Source organism: Syngnathus typhle, linkage group LG12, assembly GCF_033458585.1.
Source record: "Syngnathus typhle isolate RoL2023-S1 ecotype Sweden linkage group LG12, RoL_Styp_1.0, whole genome shotgun sequence".
NCBI classification, from domain to species: Eukaryota; Metazoa; Chordata; class Actinopteri; order Syngnathiformes; family Syngnathidae; genus Syngnathus; species Syngnathus typhle.
The window spans coordinates 9,823,299-9,847,852 of NC_083749.1; the positions used below are offsets into that span (position 1 = coordinate 9,823,299).

Sequence of the window (24,554 nt, forward strand, 5' to 3'; positions counted from 1 at the left end):
TTTGGACACAAACCTTTCAAGAAGAAACTCGTGATCGAAAAAAAAACAACTTACGTTATCTCTTTTTAAAATGAAATGCACATATAAAATGTCTGTGACTTGTAGGAATTTATTTTTGTACAATCTCCTTTTTCTCTCCAGGTCTGGATAAGGGCAGTCAGTACAGTTTCCAGATCGCAGCCATGACGACAAATGGAACAGGTCCACCCAGTGAGTGGTATACAGCTGAGACACCCGAGAATGATTTAGATGGTGAGAAATCACAGCGCCAATACATGTGTGTGTGTGTGTGTGTGTGTGTGTGTGCGTGTGTGTGTGCATGTGTGTGTGTGACTATTTGGGTTTGTGTGAGTCCAGTGATCTGTGAAACAACATGTAAATACCTCCACTATCCCAACATACTCATAAATATTTAAGCAGTTTAAAGGGCAAGACACATGAATAGATGGAGGTTTTACTTGGGGAGGGAAGGGGGATGAATGAAAAGGAGAGCAGAAATACAATCCAATTCTACATAATTAATGAGTTTCATAAATGATGTACGAAGAAAGGGTGTAGATGTTTTGTCGGAGAAAAATGTGATCCCAAAAGAGTTATACTTGAGAAATTCACTACATGTAAACAAAATTGCCTCTGGGTAGAATTTGACTGTTGCGCTTCTTTACAAATAGAATTTTTGATTTATTCCTAAATATAACTTTTGTTATTGAATTTGACAGAATGAGCTAGCTGAGGATAACGAGACCATACGATCACAATTTAGGAAAAAAAAAAAAAAGGCAAACAAAGAACACACACAAGAACCCCAAACATTTCTTCTTTTTGGGGTGATAATTTGCTATTTGTGTTGTTTACAGAGAGTCAGGTTCCAGACCAGCCCAGCTCTCTGCATGTTAGGCCGCTTCCCAACAGCATCATCATGTCATGGACTCCTCCCCTCAGTCCCAGCATTCTGGTCCGTGGTTACATCATCGGCTATGGGGTGGGAAGTCCCTATGCGGAGACGGTTCGAGTGGACAGCAAGCAGAGATATTACTCCATTGAAAACTTAGGTGAGAAGAGAGGAGAGTGACACACCTCCTGAACAAAGGTTATACAGCCTTCTATTAAAATTGTGATGCAGTGCAGATGCAAATGGCACAATTAAAGTGTTTAGCTCAGCATTCAGCATTGTGGTGATGTCCAATAGGAGAGGGACTGATAGAGTGAGAGCTAATATTAATAGATCAACCTGTTACTTACTGGCTGGTGGTTGCTTGAGCAAGGCAATATAAATAACATTTTAAAATAAAAAAATGAAATTTGTAGTAAATTAATGTTTTAAATGACAGTGTGCTATCCCACTTTATTTTTATTTTTTTAAGTTTCCCTGGATCGGTATGCCATAATTAACCAATGAATTAAAAGTTAAACATACATCACTTCTTTTATAAGCGTCTTCACAATATCTTCCCCGTTTTTACGATACAGAAATTATTTTTCGTCATGTTTTTTTCTCTTCATTTCAATCGACAGCAATACACAACATATCAGTAGCCCAGTCTATGAATAACATTTATTAAACTGCTGCGGATTTGCTTGATTTTGTTAACTTAAGCCCTTGATGCCATGATGAAAACCGCCGAGAACATCAGTAAAATGCATCGTTGAGTGCATAGTTAAAAGATTTCTAGATTTAATATATTATTTTACAATTTCAACATCATTATCATACATATATTATTTCAACATAGAAATATTAGCTTGCAGTAGAATCTTTGACGGTATTTGCCTGCAAGGTTGCATAAGGCTTAACCTTTTGGGACATCTCACTTTGATGAGCTTGTTTTTCTTTTTCTTTGGAGTTCTCAGTGACGTCATGCATCGGCGTATATCCTTGTGCGTGTGTTTGTTTGTCATAGCAATTAGTATGTGCATTGTGATGCAAGGCATCTATAAAAGAAACAACAAAGAGACTCTCTGAGATGGTTGGGTGTTTTCTTTTGTCTTTGCATTCCTAATCCTTCTCTCAATTTCTTTTGTTGTATAAACACACAAGTAATTGCTTTATTTAATGATTACATGCATCAGCAACAACACCTACTTATCAACAGCAAATATTTAATCAACATTTTTTCACTCTTCCCATAAATCAACATGCTTGTGCCAAGAATTGCCAATATTGACATAGCAGCCTAGTGTGTTGTAAATTAATTGTGATGATGAAATAACTTATTCCATTCTAATCAATAATTTAGAAGAATTTAATAAGAGAGCTGCTTGAGGTGGAAATCATCTCTTCCTTTGCATGCAACAAGCAATTTGCATGCCAAAAAGACGTTAACAAATTGTGTGAATGCGTTTACGCAGATGCAAATTCCCATCTCGGGACTCTAATGGAACGGTAATGAAAGAGTCATATTGCATGCGCAGGGTGGATGGAGTCTCCATACAGTATGTACATGGCATTTATAATTCATGGTGATCATTAATGCACGCAGTGAAGTGCTTGGGGAGCAGAGAGGGTGTTTGTTTAACTGATGCAAGTGTTGGACGCTTAACAGAGAACATGCAGCATCATCACTTTATGAGCATGGCTCCATAATAAGGCACTGCTTGACAATTACGTGCTCCTATCGTAATATCCTTCTGCTGCCATCTCTCAGATGGCCTGAGCAAAAGGAAACCTTTAAATATGTCATGTTTCAAATAAATAAAATGCTTTTAGACTGGACAAATATTCTAAGTGTTATCAACGTTATCCAAGTGGTTGTGATTAGGCAAGTCATTAAATGCATTAAAAAAAGGAAATATATCTGATTTCAATTACAGAACATTACTTTTCATACATACTTACTAACAGGAAGCCCTGTTTCATGATGAAAGTGTGTGAGAAATGTGTCCACATACTAAAAACCTCCATAACATACTCAACTTCTCAGTTTTAGCCATCAGTAATTTGCTGGTTTTCATTATAGTTGTCTTAATAACTTTCCAATTATTTATCCATCAAAATGTCCAGATTATTGCTGCTGAGGACAAAAGAAAACAAAGCAAATGACTTTAAATGTTTCATCCATGAGTGCATAATGAGCCGAATGTCATCTAAAGGCTCTCTACCCCTATTTCTGTCTGACAGAGCCAAGCTCACACTATGTGATTTCCCTGAAGGCCTTCAATAATGCTGGCGAAGGAGTTCCTCTGTATGAGAGTGCTGTCACTCGATCCCTGACAGGTAGGATATTTCTCATCACACCGACTGTGCAATATGAATCAATGTAGTTTAACCGTTAATACTGGACCTATAATACTGATGCTATTAGTAGCATTGACAAGAGTAGAAATTCTCCTAAATCACAGCAATTTACAAGACATTAGAACAGCCAAATGTACAGTGCAATCACTTAAACATACTTTGTTCTTGAAAACTGGCTCATGTACTTTTTCTAATGTTCCTTTATAAAGCCTCCTAGTATTTTTGGGCAATTTCTTTCTCTAACATTTTAACTTGACATGAATCGTACACATGTACAGTAAAGTCGACTAACATTTAGTCATATCTTTAAGTGACAATTTATGGTGACACCTACTGCTTTTCATGTTCTTCCCTTAACTTCTACAACCAGCAGTCTATATTTTCATTTTTGTCTTCCTTGTCTTTGAACTAAGAAGCAGGGCGGCATGAAACACAAAACTTTGTTTTATGTAGTTGTAGTTCTCCATTCATAAATCTGCCTTAAACTAAACTTTTTCAGTCTCACAATTCCATATGGGGCATACAGATGGATGGTATGATTATGATATACTCTCAAAAAAAGACAATTAGAAGCTACCCACCACACCACCATTGTCCTTAACTCATGTTTGCTTTTTGTTTTGGACTGGGCAAAGGAGCTGGCATGGTGATTGGGTTCAAATTTAAGCAATCAAATATAAAACTTGAAGAAAATAAATTAATCAATTCACTGGGGTGGTCTATTACTTTTATCATTCCATCCAGGCATCATGTATAGGCTTCAGACGGAACGGCTAGGCTGTGCATAATCTGTCTTGTCGTAAATTTGCAGTTACATTCTTGTGTACGCACTAGAGAACGCCTGCCTCTAACCAGAACTGGTCTACGATAGGAGAACTTCTTCACATTTTTTCCGAAGCTGTTGCTTTCATATAAAGTATAAAACCAATCTCCACTACTGTGATGATTTGACGACCGACCTTTATCTTGGTACATCACGTACTGTTTACATTGATCAAATAACGGCCGTTCGAATTAAATCTATTAGCACATATAAAGACCAGACTGGAATACGGTATTTTCCGGACTATAAATTGTTCTGGAGTACAAGTCGCATAATAAAGAAGGAAATAAGTCACACTGGAGTGAGTATAAGTCGCATTTTGGAGAGAAATTTATTTGACAAAATCCAACACCAAGCACAGACGTGTCATCTTGAAAGGCAATTTAAAACAAAAATAGAATAGAGGCAACAACAGGCTGAGTAATTGTACGGTATGCTAACGTTACATGACACATAAACAACAAACTGAGAATGTTGTTTCTCAGTTACGTTTTATGTTTTATGTTCTGCTTCCTTCAAGTGCTCCTCAGTGATCACCGAGATGGTTGAAATGTATGTTATATATAACATAACATATTAGGAGTTGTTCAGATAACTATAGCATAAATAGCATGCTAACAAGTTTACCAAACCATCCGTGTCACTTCAAATCATTAAATCCAATGAAATCTTCATCATCACTTTTAAACAACTCTGCAAACTCCGGAGGTAGATGATGTGGTGCTTCCTCTTCTTCGTCGCTTACGTCAGTTTCAGAAATTATCAACACAGGCCGAGAGCACCCTCTTGCGGTTTAGTGTGAAAATAGCAGGTGAAATTATATAATAATGTGTTAATAATTTTACACATAAGTCACTCCAGAGTATAAGTTACAACCCCAGCCAAACTATAAAAAAAAATGCGACTTATTGTCCGGAAAATACGGTAAATCACATCACGTAATCAGTTACATATGTGTGTCTGTGTGTGTGTGTGTGTGTGTCTGTGTGTGTCAGATAGGAGTCCTAATTTGTTCACTCGTTTGATTGGGCATTTAATTTCAATTATCGATTTGATGGTGGTTGGTGCATGGTGAGTTGTCACAGCAACTGTCGTTCCACATGTTCTTTGTCACTTCCGCTTACTTCCTAATAAGAAAGTGCATTAGTACATTTTCAGTTAAAAAAAGGAAGGATTCAGTGCTAATAATATACACTGCCTGCTCCTCCAATTGAATTTGCCATGTTATGGTTTGGAACCCTGAACGAATATGTGGGGGTGTACCCCTTAAAACGTTTCTGTTGTTCTCAGCTTTGAATATGGAGACTTTTATGACCCTGAGGTCCATTTAAATTCTGTGAACCTGAACCAATGTTATTTTTTATTGTTATTTTCTCGGTCTCTAACTGTTTCTGATTTCACTAGGTTTGACTGTCCGTAGGTCAGAGCTAGCAGAGCTGGAATAAGCAGACCATTTGATATTTTATTCTCCACTGTGCTGTGCTCATTCCAGCTCTATGATGACATCTGTCATAGCGTCTGTTTTATGTTCTGCTTCCTTCAAGTGCTCCTCAGTGATCACGCTTACTACTGGTTTGAGAAGTCACTTTTATAACTCCTGTAAAATGTTCAGGTGGGGCATGTCAGAAACATGTCAGCTTCTGAATATTTGAGCTTCAAACATGGGGGGAAAAAAAGAATAAAACTCATAAAACCTCTGAGAAAGTAAGATGTTCCTGATTGGCATCAATCGATCATGCTCCTGTATTTTCTCGCCCTATTAATTAAAAAAGGTGGAGGCTGTAGAATTTTTTTCTGAATGCACATGAAGGACGCATGCTCTTTGACCTACTGAAGACACAGTTCCAAACAGATGGGTGTCATTGGCACAGATGGTTCTTGACCCAGAAATTTTCCAATAGCTACAAAACTCTTCATTACTAAGATATTATCACTTTGTGAAGAAATGTTGAGCTTTAAACATTCTCTTCATAAAATTACATTTCAAAGTTTGTCAAAGAAAAGCAAAGTCTAATTAAAGACTTCTGTTAATCTTGTCCTGCTACCACAAAAGCATATTGATTTTTATTTAGATCATTTTAATAACGGAAAAAAACATGAGGGAAACAGCACTACAGAATCTGACTCAATCTTCTTTTCAACGTTATACTCACTAAATTGTTGATCAGTGTCTTCAGTATGTCTTCATTTCTTGCTAATAGAGGCAACTATTGTCTCTAATTGTCTTACTATTATTGTCTTACCTCTCCATAATTGTTTTCTCTCCCTGTACTCTCCCTCACTCACCCACATTTTGCATCCTTTTCTTTTTCCGACATCTTTAACTAACATCCCTACCAACTGCATGTCGCTTTCAAATAATCACATATTTCTTTTTATATCACATGTGCTTGATTAAAAAAAATATAAATGTACTACGAACCACCTGGTCATATGATCAACCCCACATCAGACCCCATTGACCCATCTGAGGATGACCTTTTCCATCTCTTTGATAAATACCCCACCCCCATGCCAGACACCAGCACGCCCATGATACCCCCTGTTGGGGTCCAAGCTGTGGCTCTTTCCTCGGATTCAGTCCGTGTTTCATGGGCCGACAATTCCATGACCAAGAATCAAAAATCATCTGAGGTCCGCTACTACTCTGTCAAATGGAAGACCAGCTACTCCACCAGCGGCAAGTATAAGGTAAACACAGACCGTTGAAGCACAGAAAGTCTCCATTACTTCCAGTGAAATATTCTGACAGACTTGAGTTACAGTGATCAAAAGAGACTTGTAATGGCACTAAACTTGGCATAGCAAAAAACCCTCTCCCAAATTTCACACTTCCTTCCAGGGGACTGATACATTGTGGAGTCAAATTGGCATTGTTTCTGCTTTCTGCTGGCTTCTGTGGGCACAAAGAAAACTTACCGTTTTTTTCCATGTATAATGCGCAAAATTTAACTACCGTACTTTCCGGACTATAAGGCGCACCTAAAAACCTAAAATGTTCTCAAAAGCCGACAGTGCGCCTTATATAGTTTAGTTTAGTTTAGTTTAGTTTATTGTTTAGCACATATTATTATATCAATAACTGTGCAAGGAGGGAGACGAAGCCTAGGGCTTGTAAAGAGCTCCACTCCTTCTATATATGGACTAGGGGTGTAACGATACATCGATACACATCGATTAATCGATATAATGCTCTGCGATTTATTGGCATCGATGCTAAAGGTAAACATCGATTTATATCGCCGTGTTTGACCTCGGACATTAGACGCGACTTTATTTTGAAATCCAGTTCATTGTTGCTTGCTTCCTCTTTTCGGGAGCAGTGCGCCCGGCGTTGTTGTGTTGTGAGCAGATCACGCACGTGAAAGGGGAGGGGACAACTAGTACGCGGCTCCTGGGCTGCTGCTATGGCTAGTGTCCAAAAAGACGAGGAAATTTGCTCCCCTTTAGGCTTCAAGTCATTCGTTTGGAAGCACTTTGGATTCCAAAGAAAAGATGGCTCAACGGACAAGACACGTGCAGTTTGTAAATCCTGCCATGCGGTGATCAAATATTCAGGGAGCACAAATCTCGCCGCACATTTAAAGAAAAAACACGACATCAAAGTTCAGTGTTAAAGTAAGGAATTTGTATACTACAATACTCTTGTAATTTCCTAAATAAAGAGTTTGCAGTACCTTGTTGATTTTGCGTATGAATTGTTATAAATCAGGATATTGTTCTATATTTTTTATTAAAAAAAAAAAAATCGATCGTAGAGCACTATATCGCGATATATCGTGAATGAATCGCAGCAGGCTTTAAGATATCGGCAAATATCGTATCGTAGTTCTTTATATCGATATTATATCGTATCGTGACAAAACCCGCGATTTACACCCCTAATATGGACCAAATTCCTAAATTGAAACTTGCCCGAAGCATTGTGTCATGAAATCAATCATAAGTGGCCCGCTGAAGACTATGAATCATGAATCAAAAGACTATGGATCATTATTTTGTGATTATAAAGTAATTTGTTATGTCTGAAGTTGAAATAAAAAAGATAAAATGGAGAATGATTTGATTTGGATTTAAAATCTGACATGAGGCATTAATGGTGCGCCTTATATAAGGACAAAGTTTTAAAATGAGCCATTCATTGAAGGTGTGCCTTATAGTCCGGTGCGCCTTATAGTCTGGAAAAATACGGTAATTTATTGTCCTAAAATCTGGGGTGCGCATTATACATGGGGACAATTATTTTTTTTTATTTTATTTTATTTTTTTATTCGGATATCATACGGAGGCCGGCATTACAGATGCGCTTTCTTCTCTGCTGTTCACTTCAAACACGCTCCATACGAACACAATGCTCTCGTATCAGACGCTTGCTCGATCACCTGCTCGTTTGCTGTCACAAAGTACCCTACACAAATCCGAAACATTTCTTCGCTATCAAGTTTACTAGCGCATGCGCAGTGATACTGACCAGCAGAATAACATCCGGTTGTTCCCAAAGATGATATTTTTTCTGAAATAATTTTACGTTTACGGACTTAAGTAGGAGTCAAAATTTGGGTGCGTATTATACATGGGTACAGGCTTTTTTCCAGCATCAACATGCCATTTTTAGGGTGCGTATTATACATGGGGGTGCATTATACATGGAAAAAAACGGTAGTTGTCCAAATGCTTTTCTTATAGTATGTGAATATTCTATAATTGATTAGCAATGGGTGGAAAATATTTTTTAGACTTATACCACCTTGTGAGCTCCCTACACAAACTAAAGTGTTTGTATCCTCGGTTTCTTGCTCATTAATAAATGTGCAAGCAGCTCTAATGAGCAAGTAGTAGTGGCGCTGCTACTGAGTGTGTAAGTTTTATGAATCGTAATATGCAACATAAAAAATGGAATATACATAGTAAGAGCACGCTTCATTTTATTGGAATATTTGCTTCCACAGTATGGTATTCAAGCACTGTCAGTACTGACTTGACAAAAAACATTTACTTCTCAAATGTAGGAAAACAACCAAAAAGCTATTTTGAATATGAAACAAAACAAAAAAAAGACAGAATGTTGGAACTGTGAATGGTAAATATCAAGTAAATCTGTCTGAATGGATTGAAAATATTTTTTTTAAATCAGATAATGCACAAAATCTTAATTTGTTCTTTGTACACTGTCTGTGATTTGCTTTCAGTTTTGGTAACAATTTGCCTTTGGAAATTCTGCACTTTATACAACAAATTTGTATGGCCAATTGGTCATCCATAGCATTGTCAGATTTAATTATTTAGTTGACGTCTGCACACTCTTAAATTATCTCATCTGTAATAAATCAAAAGACAGTGAGTGGTTGTGATTTTTAACCAATCACAAATATTTGAACAATGCAGACCATAAGACAATTTGGGTGGGGTCTTCCTTCCTTCCGATGTGTTAACGCAATTGAAAAATAATGTTGCTTTTGATGTACAGTCTGCAGACACCACCGCCCTCAGCCATACAGTCACGAGCCTCAAACCAAACACTATGTACGAGTTTGCTGTAATGGTGACGAAAGGTCGGAAATCCAGTACTTGGAGTATGACAGCACATGCCACCACCTATGAAGCAGGTACGTCACGCAAATGCATGCAGGCACTCACATCAACACACACACACACAGTAAATATATGTTTTTTTATTTATATGTTAGATTGTTTTAATCCATAAGAAGGCTATGACTTGACATACAGTGAACCAGGTTGGCACAGTGCGTTACAGTTCAATGTGTTCACTCAACGGCGAGAGCAAGATTTTAAATGATGTTATTGTGTGTATGGAGAGGAACATTGATTTTGACTATACATACGCGAAAACAGTTTTCCTCAAAGAACAGTTTGGCCGTTTCCACAACTTTCTTAAAAATTGATGATGTATTTCATTCGGGTTTTAACTCATGATTAGAAAATGAATCTTCAAATTGACTGTCATTTTTTACTCGTCTGTTTTTGTTGGCATACAAAGAAATAAAGGGGTTTAAGAAATGGCAATTCAGAGGACTTTCCACCCAACATTGACCAAGGAGTGCCATCTAGATGAGTCAAAAATACTGGTTCATAAGGCAAATTCATTAGTTTTAAGTACAAATTAGGTTATATTGTTCAGATAAAATGACGAAATTTGCTTTATGAACCAGTTGTATATTTTTACTCCTCTAGGGTGGCATTGTTGGTTTAAATAAACGGGTTTAAGAAATGGTAAGTCAGTGTGCTTTCAGCCTAATGTTGAACAGAGTATGCCATCGAGTGGTATCAAAAAATACAAGAACTGGTTCATGAAACAAATTCAAAGCTTCATTTTCCCATCACTGCTGTGCACCATTCTGTCTCAAAACAGTTAAATATACAATGGGCCATTAAAACATTTTTGATCCTTTTAATTCTCAAAATGTTGAGTTTAATGTGTGGAATATATACAGTATATTTATATATTTTGAATATAACCACATTTCATGGTTGAAAATTGAGTAAACCAGCTGAAAGATTTTGTCTGAAAATTGTTACATGGTGCAGTGCTCCAACCATCATTCAAATGTTTAACTTGCCCCCCCACCCTTTTTGCCTCCCTGAAAGGCGATTAGTTCTATAGGATTAACAAAAACCATGAGTTTGGTGTTACTAATACCACCCTGCAGCAACAACTCGACAACTGTCTATAACAATGAAACAGAACGGACTGGAATCAAAATGTCAAGGAATCCCTTTCAGGGTGTTTACAATCATGTTTGTTGGATTTGTCACCCAATTAAGCGTGAACGTCATTACCCTACCAGTTCCCTTGAGGTGTGCTGGAATACATTGACATTCAGAAGGAACAGATGGACGCAGCGCACTCACTCCCTGCAGTGGCCCACCGGCTTTGCATATACGCTCACAAAGCACACGCGTCTCATCGTCGTCTCATCTTTACAACAAAATGGGAAATACTGCGTTTTTTTGGATCTCATTTCATGTGTCCATAATTGTTTTTACTGTGTGATAAAACTTATTATAGTATGCCATGGTTTTAAAAAATCTCCAATAATTAAAGAAAAAAGGATTCCTGCGATAACTTGCTCATGTTACGATGTTGTTGACATTGCAGAGACATTGCAGTAGACCTAGCTTATATTTCATTTTCTAAAAAGGCCTGAATGTCACATTTCATTGACGATGCTATAAAATTGAGATCCTATTAATCTGTCACCGATGTTCTCTGCTACCTTCGCCACATATAAAATAAAAGAGAAAATGAATTTCAGCTCATCATAACAGGAATCACTCCCATGATGTCTTTATTGACGCAAGTCACTCTTTTTTTGCCCAGGGTTGGGACAGGGTGTGGCTTCATACCTGTACTGACCGGGAATCGAAACTGAACTATCTGCATGAAAGGCAGCAGCATGAGGGCTCCCACTAAATGGTGTGCCAGACAGACAAGATGATAGTACCGTAATTTTCGGACTATAAGTCGCGTTTCTTTTCATAGTTTGGGTGGGGGGGCCACCCATGGTTTTTTTTCACTTTTTTGGGCATTTTATGGCTGGTGCGACTTACACTCCGGTGCGACTTATAGTCCGAAAATTACGGTACATATAATTTTCTGCCTCCGACATCTTAGTGCCTAAACAAACACTTTCTTTAGCTGTGAGACCTCATGGTCCTATTCTATTACTAAAGTGGTTCAATAAAACCTCAAACCTATTACTGCTTTTTTCACCTTAAAACTATATCTAAATGATATATTGTGTCTTGAATGGTATCTCTTTCTGAACTACATATCTCTCAAGCATTTGTGTCCTCACATCTTGAATATTGCAGTAACCAAACTTGATCGTCAAAACTTCATTAGATATGTCGGAATGATTAGATCACAGGTGTCAAACTCAAGGCCCGGGGTCCAGATACGGCCCGTCACATCATTTTATGTGGCCCACAAATTCGTGTCATTACTAGAATTGCAAATTGTCTTCACTTTTAATTTTTTTTTTTTTATATTTGACCAGTTTTTACTTGTCTGATTTGAAAACGAGTCATTTGTCAGTTTGTTTTGTAGCTTTTACTGTATATAATATGAGGTGCTCATACATTTATTCTGATTGACAGTCATAATGGCCCTCCGAAAGAATCTATGACTACAATGCGGCCCGCGAAAAAAATGAGTTTGACACCCCTGGTCTAGATCCTAATCACTCCTGTCCTTGCACTAGCTTCATATTAAATTTTGGATTTAGTTCAATTTTTCACAGGACAGGCTCCTCCGTAGGTGGTGGATCTGGTGACATTTTATTGTCCTGTTGGGTCACTGCAGTCTGCTGATGGCCTTTTACTCACTGTCCCTCACACAAGATTAAAACCTAAAGATAATAGAGCCACTAGAAGGCGCTTGTTGTTGCTTCCCCTGTTGATATTATTACGTATATATATTGTTAACTTTATGGACTGTATAAGACAAAACGCGACATATTTTTTCCAAAAATGTGCAAACTGTGTTAATAAGACCAAGCTCAGAATAACCCCCCCCCCCTCCCCCATTTATATTTATAAATAATGAATATGATGACAGTATATGCCACCATTAGAAAATGCCTTAGTCTGCCACTCTCATTCTGTATGACTACTGACATGCTAATGTGACTTAGAGTTCAGGGCAGTGTGATCGGGTAATTGACCTCATTTCAGTGTGGTGCCATCTTTGTGATTCTGCTGGCTGGCATATGTGAAAGCTTAATGAGCATGTTTTGACCATTCACACGATTCATTTTTGATGAATTCTGACGTGTTGTACTATGATAAAGCAGCTCCATTTTATAATACTTGGGCAGTCTTCTTTTAGTAGTTTGTCTGTATAATCTGGTGTGATTTGGCCCAAAGGAAGAAACAGTTGAAAGAGTACTGTATTAAATGTTGATTAACGTTATAGATTACAGTGCAAGTATTTCAGATGACTCATTCAGGGCATTGGATTTTTTTTTTAATTGGCACTTTTTAGTTGATAGAAGGGTGGCACATCGGGTGACTGGTCAGCACGTCCGCCTCACAGTGCAGAGGTTGTGAGTTCCGGCTACGGCCTTCCTGTGTTGAGTTTGCATGTTCTCTCTATGCCTGCGTGGGTTTCCTCCAGGTATGCCGGTTTCCTCCCACATCCCAAAAAGATTCATGGAAGGCCGATTGACCTCTTCAAATTGCCCATTTACTGTCCTCAGGTGGCTGAGGCATTCATACCAAAACGGCACAATAAGAAAAAAAGTATGACAAAAACTTCATGTACTTCGTTGTGATTTTTTTCACCACTGTATGACTTTAATTTGAACCAGCAGATAAGTGCTATTTTTAAAGCCAACTTCTTTCATCTTAGGCATGACTAGCTACCCTAAATCTCTCCTTTCGCAACAGCACTTAGAAACAGTAATCCATTCCTTTATTATATCTCAGCTAGATTACTGTCATGCACTTTATTTTGGAGTCAGCCAGTGGGGAGTCCCAAATGCTGCTGCTCTCTTCTTAACTCGTAGGGAGCACATAACTCCAGTTCTGGCTTCCCTTCATTGACTCCCTGTATTTCATTTAAGACTTCATTTTAAAATACTTTCAAATGGTCTCACCCCATCTTAGCTCTCTGAGCTCCTCCACCCCTACACACCTGCTCACTGCCTCAGGTCTGCGAACCAGACACTACTAGAGGTACCAAGGACTGAGCAGAGTCTCAGAGTGGTTCAAGGTTTTTCTTTTGCCAGTCCCTCCAGTAATTAGTTTTTTCTCTTTGTCCAATTTCAAGACTTGTCTTAAAATTCTTCTCTTTTTTTTTTTACTACATGAGAATTGGCCATTGTTCTTCTGTCTTATAAACCAGCAACTGCTTGACATAATTACTTTTTCATTTCCTTTTAAAAAGTCATCTGTATGATCCTGTATGTGAATGCCCCTAAATTGTACAGTAGTCCTGCAATTTGAGTAAGATTATTCAAATCAAATTTCAACTGAAGCATGCAATTTATGAGAGTGAAACGTGCTTTATCTTGCTTGAGTTCATGATTTGTTCATGCTTTGTTGGCAGCTCCGAGCTCTGCTCCCAAAGACTTGACAGTGATCAGTCGGGAGGGGAGGCCCCGAGCCATTTTAATCAGCTGGCAACCACCGATGGAGGCAAATGGGCGGATCACAGGTGAGTGTTCAAGATAACATTACAAATAATTACTATGTCTACTAGGAGGGGTTATTATGATGTTTGATTAGTCCACTGAATGTTAAGATATGACATGCAGTACTCCTCATAAAATCAACACTATTAGTGAGTACAAGTGTTCAATTGGCTCCTTCTGTCTAGTGTGTTTATATATGCACACACACGCGCACACATTTTCTCTGGACAATCTTGTCTGTTTTAACAAGCTCTGCTGCAGTATCCCATAAAATGAAATCTCCAGAAATTGCAGAACTGTACCGCAAAAATCACAGAAATCATTACTAATATTATTTGCACATCACAGGTATACATTTTTTTTTTGTTATACCCATTATGAATCTTTCTTTTGGTGTATGTCTCAAATAGTCTAAATAGAATTTAAATTCTTAATTTAAATAATGCCATGTCTCACTGAAAAAAATATTTGAATATAATTTTGAATTTATATATGATTTATTGTTCACGTCACATATACACACTAGAGCAGGGGTCGGGAACCTTTTTGGCAGACAGAGAGCCATGAATGCCCATTTTTTTAAAAATAATTTCACATGAGAGCCATACCATTTAAAAAAAAAAACAATAGGTTAAATACAATTAAATGCACGTATTTTAATTAAGACTAACGATTTTTTGAGCGTACTAATGTATTATTTTTAATAAAGTTTTTAACGTCACCAAAAGAGCCATATCTGGCTCGCGAGCCATAGCACTAGTGTGTGAACAACATGCTGTATTCTCTGTATGATAAACACATGATCATTTTTATTCACCCAATTCAGGTTATATCCTGTACTATACCCTCGACAAAAACATGCCAATTGATGACTGGGTAATGGAAACAATCAGTGGCGATCGACTGACTCATCAGGTCGTTGATCTAAACCTTGACACAGTGTACTACTTCCGGATCCAAGCTAAGAACGCCAAAGGAGTTGGTCCATTGTCCGAACCGCTCCACTTTAGGACAGCCAAAGGTAATAAAAATATGTGGAATATGTGCAAGCCCGAACATTTATCTATTAACGTGCTCCTGCATTTTTATTTGGTTGTTTTGTTAAAACACTCTTTGTTTTCTTTCAGTGGAGCATCCAGACAAGATGGCAAATGATCAAGGTAGGGAGGTTTAACAAATGTCTGCACGAAAGAACAAAAAGATTATGACTTGGGAAATATTAAAGAAAGCTGTAATAAAATACAAAAGAAAACTGTAATAAAATACAAAAGAAGATAGACTGAGAAGACTAATCCTTTGAGAAAATGAAAGTAACCAATAGAGTACACAGGAAGTTGAAGAAACAACCTGCCCAGGGTAATGTTTTTGTTTTCTTCAAACAAGGAGGATTAAAAGGGAGTAGATGGAGAGGTTTTCGACATTAATAATGCCCACATATGGGAGACAATGGAAAAGAGCTGAAATTAGCTCAATCTTAGTAGACGCTCTGCTCTCGGGTTCCCTTTATCAGTCCCAGTAAACTGAAAGCAAATTGGGTTTGGTTATGCTGCTAATGAAGGAGCTTCTTTGGTTTTACTAAACTAAAAGATTCCCACTGGAGTAACTTTAAAATCATAAGAGACAATGTAATATGTGTGACGTTATGTTACAAAATGTACAATTACCATTTGGTAAAAGAAATGAAACATTTGATTCTTCACGTTAAGGGTTTTATGAAATTGAGAACTATACTTTAGGCGAGACGTAGTCTATTACAATATAGGACATTTTATAGCACAGCGTAGAACACATTTTTCCATGCTCGCAACCTCTACCAGTCGCAGTCAATTATGATCACTAACTACAAGTTTATTACGGCTTGGTTTCAAGTTAGAAAGAAATTCTCAGAGTCCCAGCGTAACTAATGAAAACATTTAGATTAATCTTTGTATATGTTTGAGTGTAAGGATCCTATTTTCACACCCACCTTTTTAACTTTCATCTTCACCCTCTTCACTTTCACTCAATTCAGGTTTTCTTTTCTTTGCTTCACTTTCCTCCTCACCATCAATCAACCCCTTTTTAAAGAAAGGCGTTCCATCTCTTCCAGGGTAGGGCTGTGATGTTTAGAGATGATGGTGATCCCCTTGGATGGCTTGACCGCTTTGAGAGCTTCTTTCTGTTTAATCATCATCGCTTGATCGTCAAAGTTGTTGACATGTTCCGGCCATATTGTTTCGCAAGATCACGCACTCGGCGCTCATGTTTTCTTATGATTTCTTGTTTTAATTGTAAGGAAATCATCACCTTCTTCCTTTTTTCACCACTACTACTATTTGCGTTGGCCTTCTTGGGATATGATAACATGGCACTGACATCATCGCAACGTGCTGCCATTTAATGGGCTACCATGATGACATTGTATGTTGGGAATTACTTCAGATGTTGAGTCAAACATTTGATCAAATTTAACATCGTATGTTGAAAAATGTGTATGTTTAAGCAATTATATGTAGAGGTTTGACTGTATCTGATTATACACACCATGTTCAAGAATAAGATGGAAACGTCACAAAGAATTCTTTGTATTGAAGTTAGGCTCGCACGCACAGAACAGAAACCAATGTCCCATTCAAAAGAGTTAACCCGATCCCGTTTACATGACAAAATATTCGGGTTAGAAAAGGAGCAACCCGGCGCTCTTATTCTTCGCGGGTTTTTGAAATGGTTGTTGACTGCAAACACAGTCACTGATATATTTATCAATGAAATCCCCCCAAATTGTGTAACACCACCTCCAACACAACTCAGACCTGTTTTTACCTGGTCTAAACACTACAGTATTTTCTGCACTATAAGGCGCACTGGATTATATGGCGCACCTTCATTGACCATTTTATTTTAGAAATATTTTCATAAATAGGGTGCACATGGAATAGAAGCTACTGAATCAAACTGAGGTTGACTGGGGTTGCGTTATGCATCTACTAGATTGTGCTGTGCTAAAGGGAATGTCAAACCAGTCAACGAGGTATCCAATCAAACTTTATATACGGCAAACTTTATATACAATACGACATACAATACAAGGATTGCACAATAACACACTGTTGTTCAGACAATAATGTGCATATTTACATATCCCATCCATAAATCCCTCAAACTTTACATACAGCAAACTTTATATACAATATGATATACAATGCAAACGTTGCACAATAACACTGTTCAAACGTTAATTTGCATATTTACATATCCCCGTGCACGAATCCGTCGAATTCTTCCTCTTCCATGTCCGAATTTAGTTTTTTTTTAACAGTTGAACGATATACAATACAAACATTGCACAATAACACGGCGTTGTTCAAATGTTAATGTACATATTTAGATATCCCCGTCCACAAAAGAGTCGGATTCTTCCTCTTCCGTGTTCGAATTGAACAGCTGGGCGAGTGCGGCATTCATTATGCCCGGCTCCCTCTCGTCATTATCCGTGTGAGTGTTGCTGCTATTCCCTGGCAATTCAGTTATTGTTCCTGCCTTCGCGAAAGCTTGGACCACAGTTGAGCCTGATATATCAGCCCAGGCATCCACAATCCATTGGCAGATAGTGGCATGCATGTCATTTTGGCGTCTTGCTACACACAAGTGGTGTTGGACTAGGAGTAAGCACAGTATGAGTCTTTACCGCTATTACTTCCGTGACACCCCTGACCACGGTTGCCGTAATGCTGAAAGAGATGCGACCTTGTAATTTACTTGATGTACTGAAACATTTTGGTAGAGTGCTGTGTATAACCAATATGGATCAACAAATTTACCAATCGATCCATATATAAGGCGCCCTGGATTATAAGGCGCACTGTGTTTTTTTGAGTAAATTAAAGGCTTTTAAGTGCACCTTATAGCGATATAGAAAATACGGTAGTTTACTTTCAGTTACCAAATTGTCGGGTGTGTTCCGCATGAAATAGAAAATGCCATTAGTGTGCTGGAATGCGCAACGAGGTGTAGCGCGGTCAGCCAAATTCTCAAACACAGTTAACTAGGCTTGCTGCGGCCTGTTTTTTACCTGAGTGCACGTGCGCCAGTCTATGAAAATATAGTCTCATGTATAATTTAGACCTAGTGTGGAAAGAAAATTTTTAAAACATTTAATGAGACATTAAAACATTCATGTCAATAATAACTTATTTTGTTTTTTCCACATTTTTTTTTATCAAATTATAAATTGTCATTTATTTTAGGTAACATTCTACGTATCATCAATTTTGTTCTGGTTTGGTCATTACAGTTTGAATTAATTTGAAATTCTTCTGCTTTGGGTCTTCCAGGTAGAGGAGGAGACCACTCCTACTGGCCATCTGATAGCAACCTAATTGACAGGAGCAGCATAAATGGTAACACATTTACTACACCAGAAACTTGACTGAACTGGACTGTACCATCTGAATTAGAGCTATGTCATATATAATTTCTCGTGTTTGCGTGTGGGTCTAAATTTACTATAATTGCACACTAATCAGTTATTTACATTATTTTCTATTTGTTGTCGTAGTCTGGTGTGGGGACTATCAAATCTTATTAATCAGTGTTCGAACCGTATACATTTACATTTTAAATTTCTACAAGTTGTCATCATTGGAAATTTTATTTTAATATAGTGACCCGCTCAACCAGTAATTCATCACTGTATGTGAAATAGCAATGTCATATGATTCACAGCCTGACCTCATATTTTATCTGTAAATGTATCATTGTATGTTTTTTTTATTGCTGTTACAACAACACTTATTATTTTTCCATTTTTTGAGACTAGCTTTTCATGTGTTATGACTATACCTCTTCAATTTAAGGTATAATTCTTTGTCATTTGAAAGAGCCTGATCTTTTTTCAAGGCAATCACTACTCACTCAATGCTACTAGTCAAACTCCACTCAACTCATGTTTATTTATAGAGCTACTACAACTGCAAACAGTGTCCATCATTTAAAAATCAGACATCAATCAAGACAGTTAAAACAATAAATTAAAACAAAAATAGTACTCACAATAAAACACTAAAACAATCAGACATCAATCAAGACAGTTAAAACAATAAATTAAAAACAAAAATAGTACTCACAATAAAACAGAGTGAGTCAAAGTCTGAAGAGTAAAAAAGGCAACAACGGAAAGAAAAATAGCAATATTATCCTTACCTAATTCACTCTACTTATATTGCGCTTAAAAGTAACTGACGTATGGTATGGTATGGTATGGTATGGTATGGTATGGTATGGTATGGTATGGTATGGTATGGTATGGTATGGTATGGTATGGTATGGTATGGTATGGTATGGTCTGGTATGGTCTGGTATGGTCTGGTCTGGTCTGGTCTGGTCTGGTATGAGATGGTATGGTATGGTATGGTCTGCGATGAGATGTGATGGGATGCTAATGCTATGATATGGTTGGATTACATATAATGTAGGTATTTGAAGGCTCAAAATAAGTGGTTTCGCATCACAGTTTGTGAATAAATATTTGCATTTTGCATAAACGTATCAAAGAGCAATACTGCAAACAGCTGCTTATGTGGCAAGCACAAGGTCGCTTAGTAAACACGAACATTGCGCACCAGCGACGACGCCCACTGTGTTTTTGTAACTTAGTACCGGGTGCTAGGTGTTTTGTGTTTTTGTTTTGTACAGTGGTGTTGATTCATTGTACCTCACTAAAATAATATTATCCTTACGGAGGGCTTGGCGTCTGTTAATCATGACCACCGTCAAATTTGTGCCTTGTTTGTTACAATGGCAAAAAGAGTACACACTAACTTGTTTCGACTGTATTCCGAATATAAAAAAAAATAAAAATCAGAGGACAGGTTACTCCGACGAGTTGAAAACGAGCAAAAGTAGTTGGCAGATAATTGTGATGTGTTTGACAAAACACCAACTGCAGACGTAGTAGCATTGTTTAGCGTTTGCACTCTCATCTCATGAGCTCACCAATCCTGTCATAATCTATCGGAGAAAAGAGCCCCGATACTGAGTGAAAATTTCTCGACGCAATTTAAGCACTTTACCGCTACGTGTGATGGTCAAGCTATGGTGTAGTTCACATATGTTTTGGCAGCTCTAATCTACCTTCATCATCATTGCATGAGCTGCTAATGAACACATTTTGCCTTGCTCAGTCCAGGAGCATAGTTCGTCGTTTGCTTGCCCAAGGCAAATAGTCGGAGCTTATTGCAGTTTAGTTCCCTTTTGACAAATGTTATGTAATTTAAGCCATTTTGTCCTGCTTTTTTCAGTTTGTTACAATGATCCTACATCTTATATTAGCCTACTAATATTTACCACCAACAATTTTAAACATTAGTATTTATTATCATTTAAAAAGTGTGAATTTAGGAAAATGCTTTTATTTCCTGAGCTGGGTAAAGTACATAACATTCCTTCTTGAGAATTATTATCGAATAAATCAATCATATCAGTACTTGCTGTAATTGATAAGAACATTAATAAACTTTTGACAAAGTTTATCTTTACAACCATACTCACATCGTAACAATTATGATTATAAAGTAATAATTATGTAGTGCAGTTAACAGAATTATTTTTATCCTATTGGATAAAGTACTTCAATTACTGCCTCACTATAATATTTTCTTATTTTGTCTTCTATATTCATAATTGCTCTATGACCAAGCATAAATTTATTTTATTCGAATACTTGATTATTCAATAGAATTTTCAACAACATGCATGAACACTAAAACATCTTTTCTCTGCTGCCCTACATTCAACTTCTATTGTTGGATTATATTTCATTGGTTGGTAAAATGATTGCATCAAGTTCCTGGAATAAAAGGGCAAAAAAAATTGCTTAAAGTTTGAAGATGGCTCCAATTAAAACACTGAATAGCTGAATAACTTCTCCTCAAAGAAAAAAATATTTTTAGACCTGTATTTTTCTGGTCTTGCTTGAAAATAAGCGAATCGATGGAGATCAGAAGTCAATGTCTGTAGCTGGTATTATTTTAAGAGAATCACCGCAGGGTTTGAGAATGATCTGATTTGTGTGTGTATGTGCGCATGTGTCTGGAGACAAATGTTTTGTCGGCATTGTTGGTGGTGCTCCTGCCAGAGGCAATCATAAATCCATCCTCTCTGACCTGAGCCCTCCTACGCCTGGAGGATGCCAGGTCACTAAGGGCAAAGGCTCATTCCTCAGGTTGTCCATATTTCATCTTTAACACGTCTTTGTCTTTATATTGCTAAGCTTCCACTCACTGAGAAACAACCAGCTGAGGGATTCAACTGTTTCGATCAGGTCACAGCAATGTGACACTTACTGTGATCTGACCTGTTGTGTTCCAATACGAGCTTATTTGAAGACACCTCAGCAGCACAGTTGCTTGCTGAAGGACAGAGTGACCGAAACTGTGTTCACTCTTTCCCATAATTTCCACAGATTGTCTGGGGGCTCTTTACTGCTTAGACCATTAACTACCGTAATTTTCGGACTATAAGTCGCGGTTTTTTTCATAGTTTGGGTGGGGGGGCGACTTATACTCAGGAGCGACTTATATACATATATATGTGTTTTTTTTTCACTTTTTTGGGCATTTTAGGGCTGGTGCGACTTATAGTCCGAAAATTACGGTAATAGATTCTAGAATACCTCACCTTGACGTAAATGAATAAATCAGTTCATGAACATTTTTAACTAAAGTCATCATGATCCAAAGCCCAAATAGTGAATACCCTTTTATTTAACTCTTAATACTTAAAGAAACTCAGTTGGTTAGTGGGTACAATTTTCACCATTAGAGATACTTTTATATTGTACAATCAGTGTATTTTCTGATGTTGAGGGGAATTTTTGTTGGATTTTCTGAGTCGTTTGCCCAAAGAATATATAAGTGATATCTGAAGACGCTAATGTTTTTTTTTTTTTGTCTTGCGAGAGATGGATTTGCAGTTGACTGGGTTCCATTCCATAGCCAACTCGCTTCTTGCCACATGTAAACTGGAATAAAGTCCAACCTTTTTACAGTAGATTATACTCTAATGTATTGTGCTTAATTACAGCAAAATGCTCTATTTATTGTCAACATTCACTGCACATTAAAGTCATTCTTTGAACTGCAGAAAAAAATTATCCACTTAAAGTGATTAAAAACGTTTCCTTTAGCATTTTAAAATTTGTAGATCCATCTCGATGATGGGAAGAAGGAAATCATTTGTGGGTCATTCAATATTTTAGCTGTGTAATTTGACAACTGTAAATTGTGGCATTTGCTACTAAACGCAAAGAATTCATTGTGGCTTTTGCATTATTAGCTCATGTGCGTGTGTGTGTGCGTGTGTGTGCGCGCGTGTGTGTGTGTGTGTGTATATATATATATTTATTTATTTATTTTTATGTGTTTTTTTATTTGTTTATACATTTACTACATTGTGTTGCTTTAAGAGTGGACTGAAATGAAAGGTAGAAATACTAAGACACTAAGGTGATGAAATCTTGTGTTCAAGACCTGAAGGTTTTATTGCACTCCCATTTGCTTCAGTTGTAAGATGTGATGGATTGTGTTTTTTATTGAGAGAGACAAGTGATTTTAGGAAGACTGAGGGTTCAGGGGAGGAGTGAAAGAGGTAGAACTGCCTTTTTCTCTGTGTCACAGTCATTTCTGTCTTTCCTCAGTCTCTTCTCATGTGTCTCTTTCACGCATGCTCCACTTTTTCTTGTTCATTGTTTCATCTTTTTATTCCATTTTAAGTTTTTGACCCTGTTCATGCTTTGTTTCTGCTGACACTCTCTTGATCTCAGTCTAACATTCTGGCATGCTTTTCATCTCTCTCCAATGGGGTGTTTTTGTCGAGCTCTTATTTTCTCTCTCTCATTGCCCAAAGGCCCAATAAATTAATTACGGCACATATTATAGATTACTATCACCCCCTTAACATCTTGAACAGTATGTATTGTTAGATTAAAACGGAAGTATTTTACATTGATGTGCTCATTAGAGTCGTTTTAGTGCCGACTTAAATATTTCATCTGGGTTATATTCAAACTTGAGCCAAAGTGGACCAAACTACACCAGTTTGCTCATCTGAGACCACCAAGTGATTGGTTTGTGTTCATCAACTTTCCAATAGTCATTAAGCAACAGAACATGTGCAATAGAGCTGAAATGCAGATCTCAGAATTGCACAAATGATGTAGAGTGACTTATACAACTATGAATACAGCAATAATGGCACGGCAGCAAAGTGGCAAAGTGTCACCAAAGTCGTTTTAACCAACTGAGATGGATGGATGTTAAAGGAAAAGAAGCTATTGAATATCTGCTGGTTTTGTGTGCATTATTTACAGTGTGCTACTCCAAAATGTGCCCATTTTCCATTTATAACCAATCCAGCGCTTAACAGATAATCAAACTAAACTTACACTTCAAATATCACAAAACATTACTACGAAGGACAGTATCTAAAAGATGAATGTTTTTAACAAGAAAGGCGGTTGCTGTTAACCACCTTGAGTTTGATGTAGTAAAAAAGAATTCATAAGACTAAACTGCACATACTTTTCAGCCTCAGGGTTTGCACATTATGTATGCAACAAAAGAATTGTGAATGAATAATAAAATAAAATAGAAAATGACTCCTGATTCCTTAGAACATGGTACTCTGGAACATCTGAGAAAGGGAAACGGTGGTATTTCCACTTGAGCAAAGTAAGAAACTGTGGGAGTCTTCAATTTCACTCACATTTGAGAGAGTGACACACGCATGTGTCATGTCATGTTTTCAGCGGGTTGACGACTCATCATGTGTCCACCAGAGAATCTCTTTTTCAAGCTGGAAACACAGTCTCTATTTTGAATTTGTGTAAACTAAACACAAAAATATTAACTTTTGTTGCTCTGAGCTATTGGCAGAGTGTCATATAGCATCAATAATGGTCCAAAATACAATCTCACAGCATAGTATGCATTTAAACTTAAAGAAAAAGATCCACCAGAATATATTACCGCAGGAAGTTGATCAGAGCGCATTCCCAGAACAAGGCAGCCACACTATTTGCAACATTAATTGTTAATGGTGTTATATTCATATTAATCTCTATTTCCTCCTTTTCAGAGTCTCCCATTGGTCAAATGCATCCACCATACGGCAGTGCTACCCCGCAAAATAACAGTAATCTTTTGGTCATCATTGTGGTTTCTGTGGGAGCCATCACTGTGGTCGTAGTGGTTATTGTGGCCCTCATCTGTACACGACGCTCCTCCGCCCAACAGCGCAAGTAAGATACTGATTTCATCTTTGACACGTCACTGTGCATCTGTGAAAGTAAAAGAGCAAATGGCAA

At 37.4% G+C, this 24,554-nt stretch overlaps 1 protein-coding gene across 3 annotated transcripts in view; it reads left to right on the forward strand.

The window, feature by feature from the left end:
- dcc (DCC netrin 1 receptor) overlaps positions 1-24,554 on the forward strand; it is a 209,266-nt gene that overhangs the window by 146,534 nt on the left and 38,178 nt on the right. For 2 of the 3 annotated variants that reach the window (XM_061293404.1, XM_061293405.1), the window contains exons 14-23: positions 142-252; positions 858-1,052; positions 3,119-3,214; positions 6,577-6,749; positions 9,526-9,664; positions 14,128-14,235; positions 15,039-15,233; positions 15,340-15,372; positions 18,526-18,591; positions 24,326-24,488. In XM_061293404.1, the coding sequence (XP_061149388.1) occupies positions 142-252; positions 858-1,052; positions 3,119-3,214; positions 6,577-6,749; positions 9,526-9,664; positions 14,128-14,235; positions 15,039-15,233; positions 15,340-15,372; positions 18,526-18,591; positions 24,326-24,488 (1,279 nt within the window). Of the gene's footprint in view, positions 1-141; positions 253-857; positions 1,053-3,118; positions 3,215-6,510; positions 6,750-9,525; positions 9,665-14,127; positions 14,236-15,038; positions 15,234-15,339; positions 15,373-18,525; positions 18,592-24,325; positions 24,489-24,554 lie in introns of all 3 variants that reach the window. The other variant, XM_061293406.1, reaches the window with a different exon arrangement.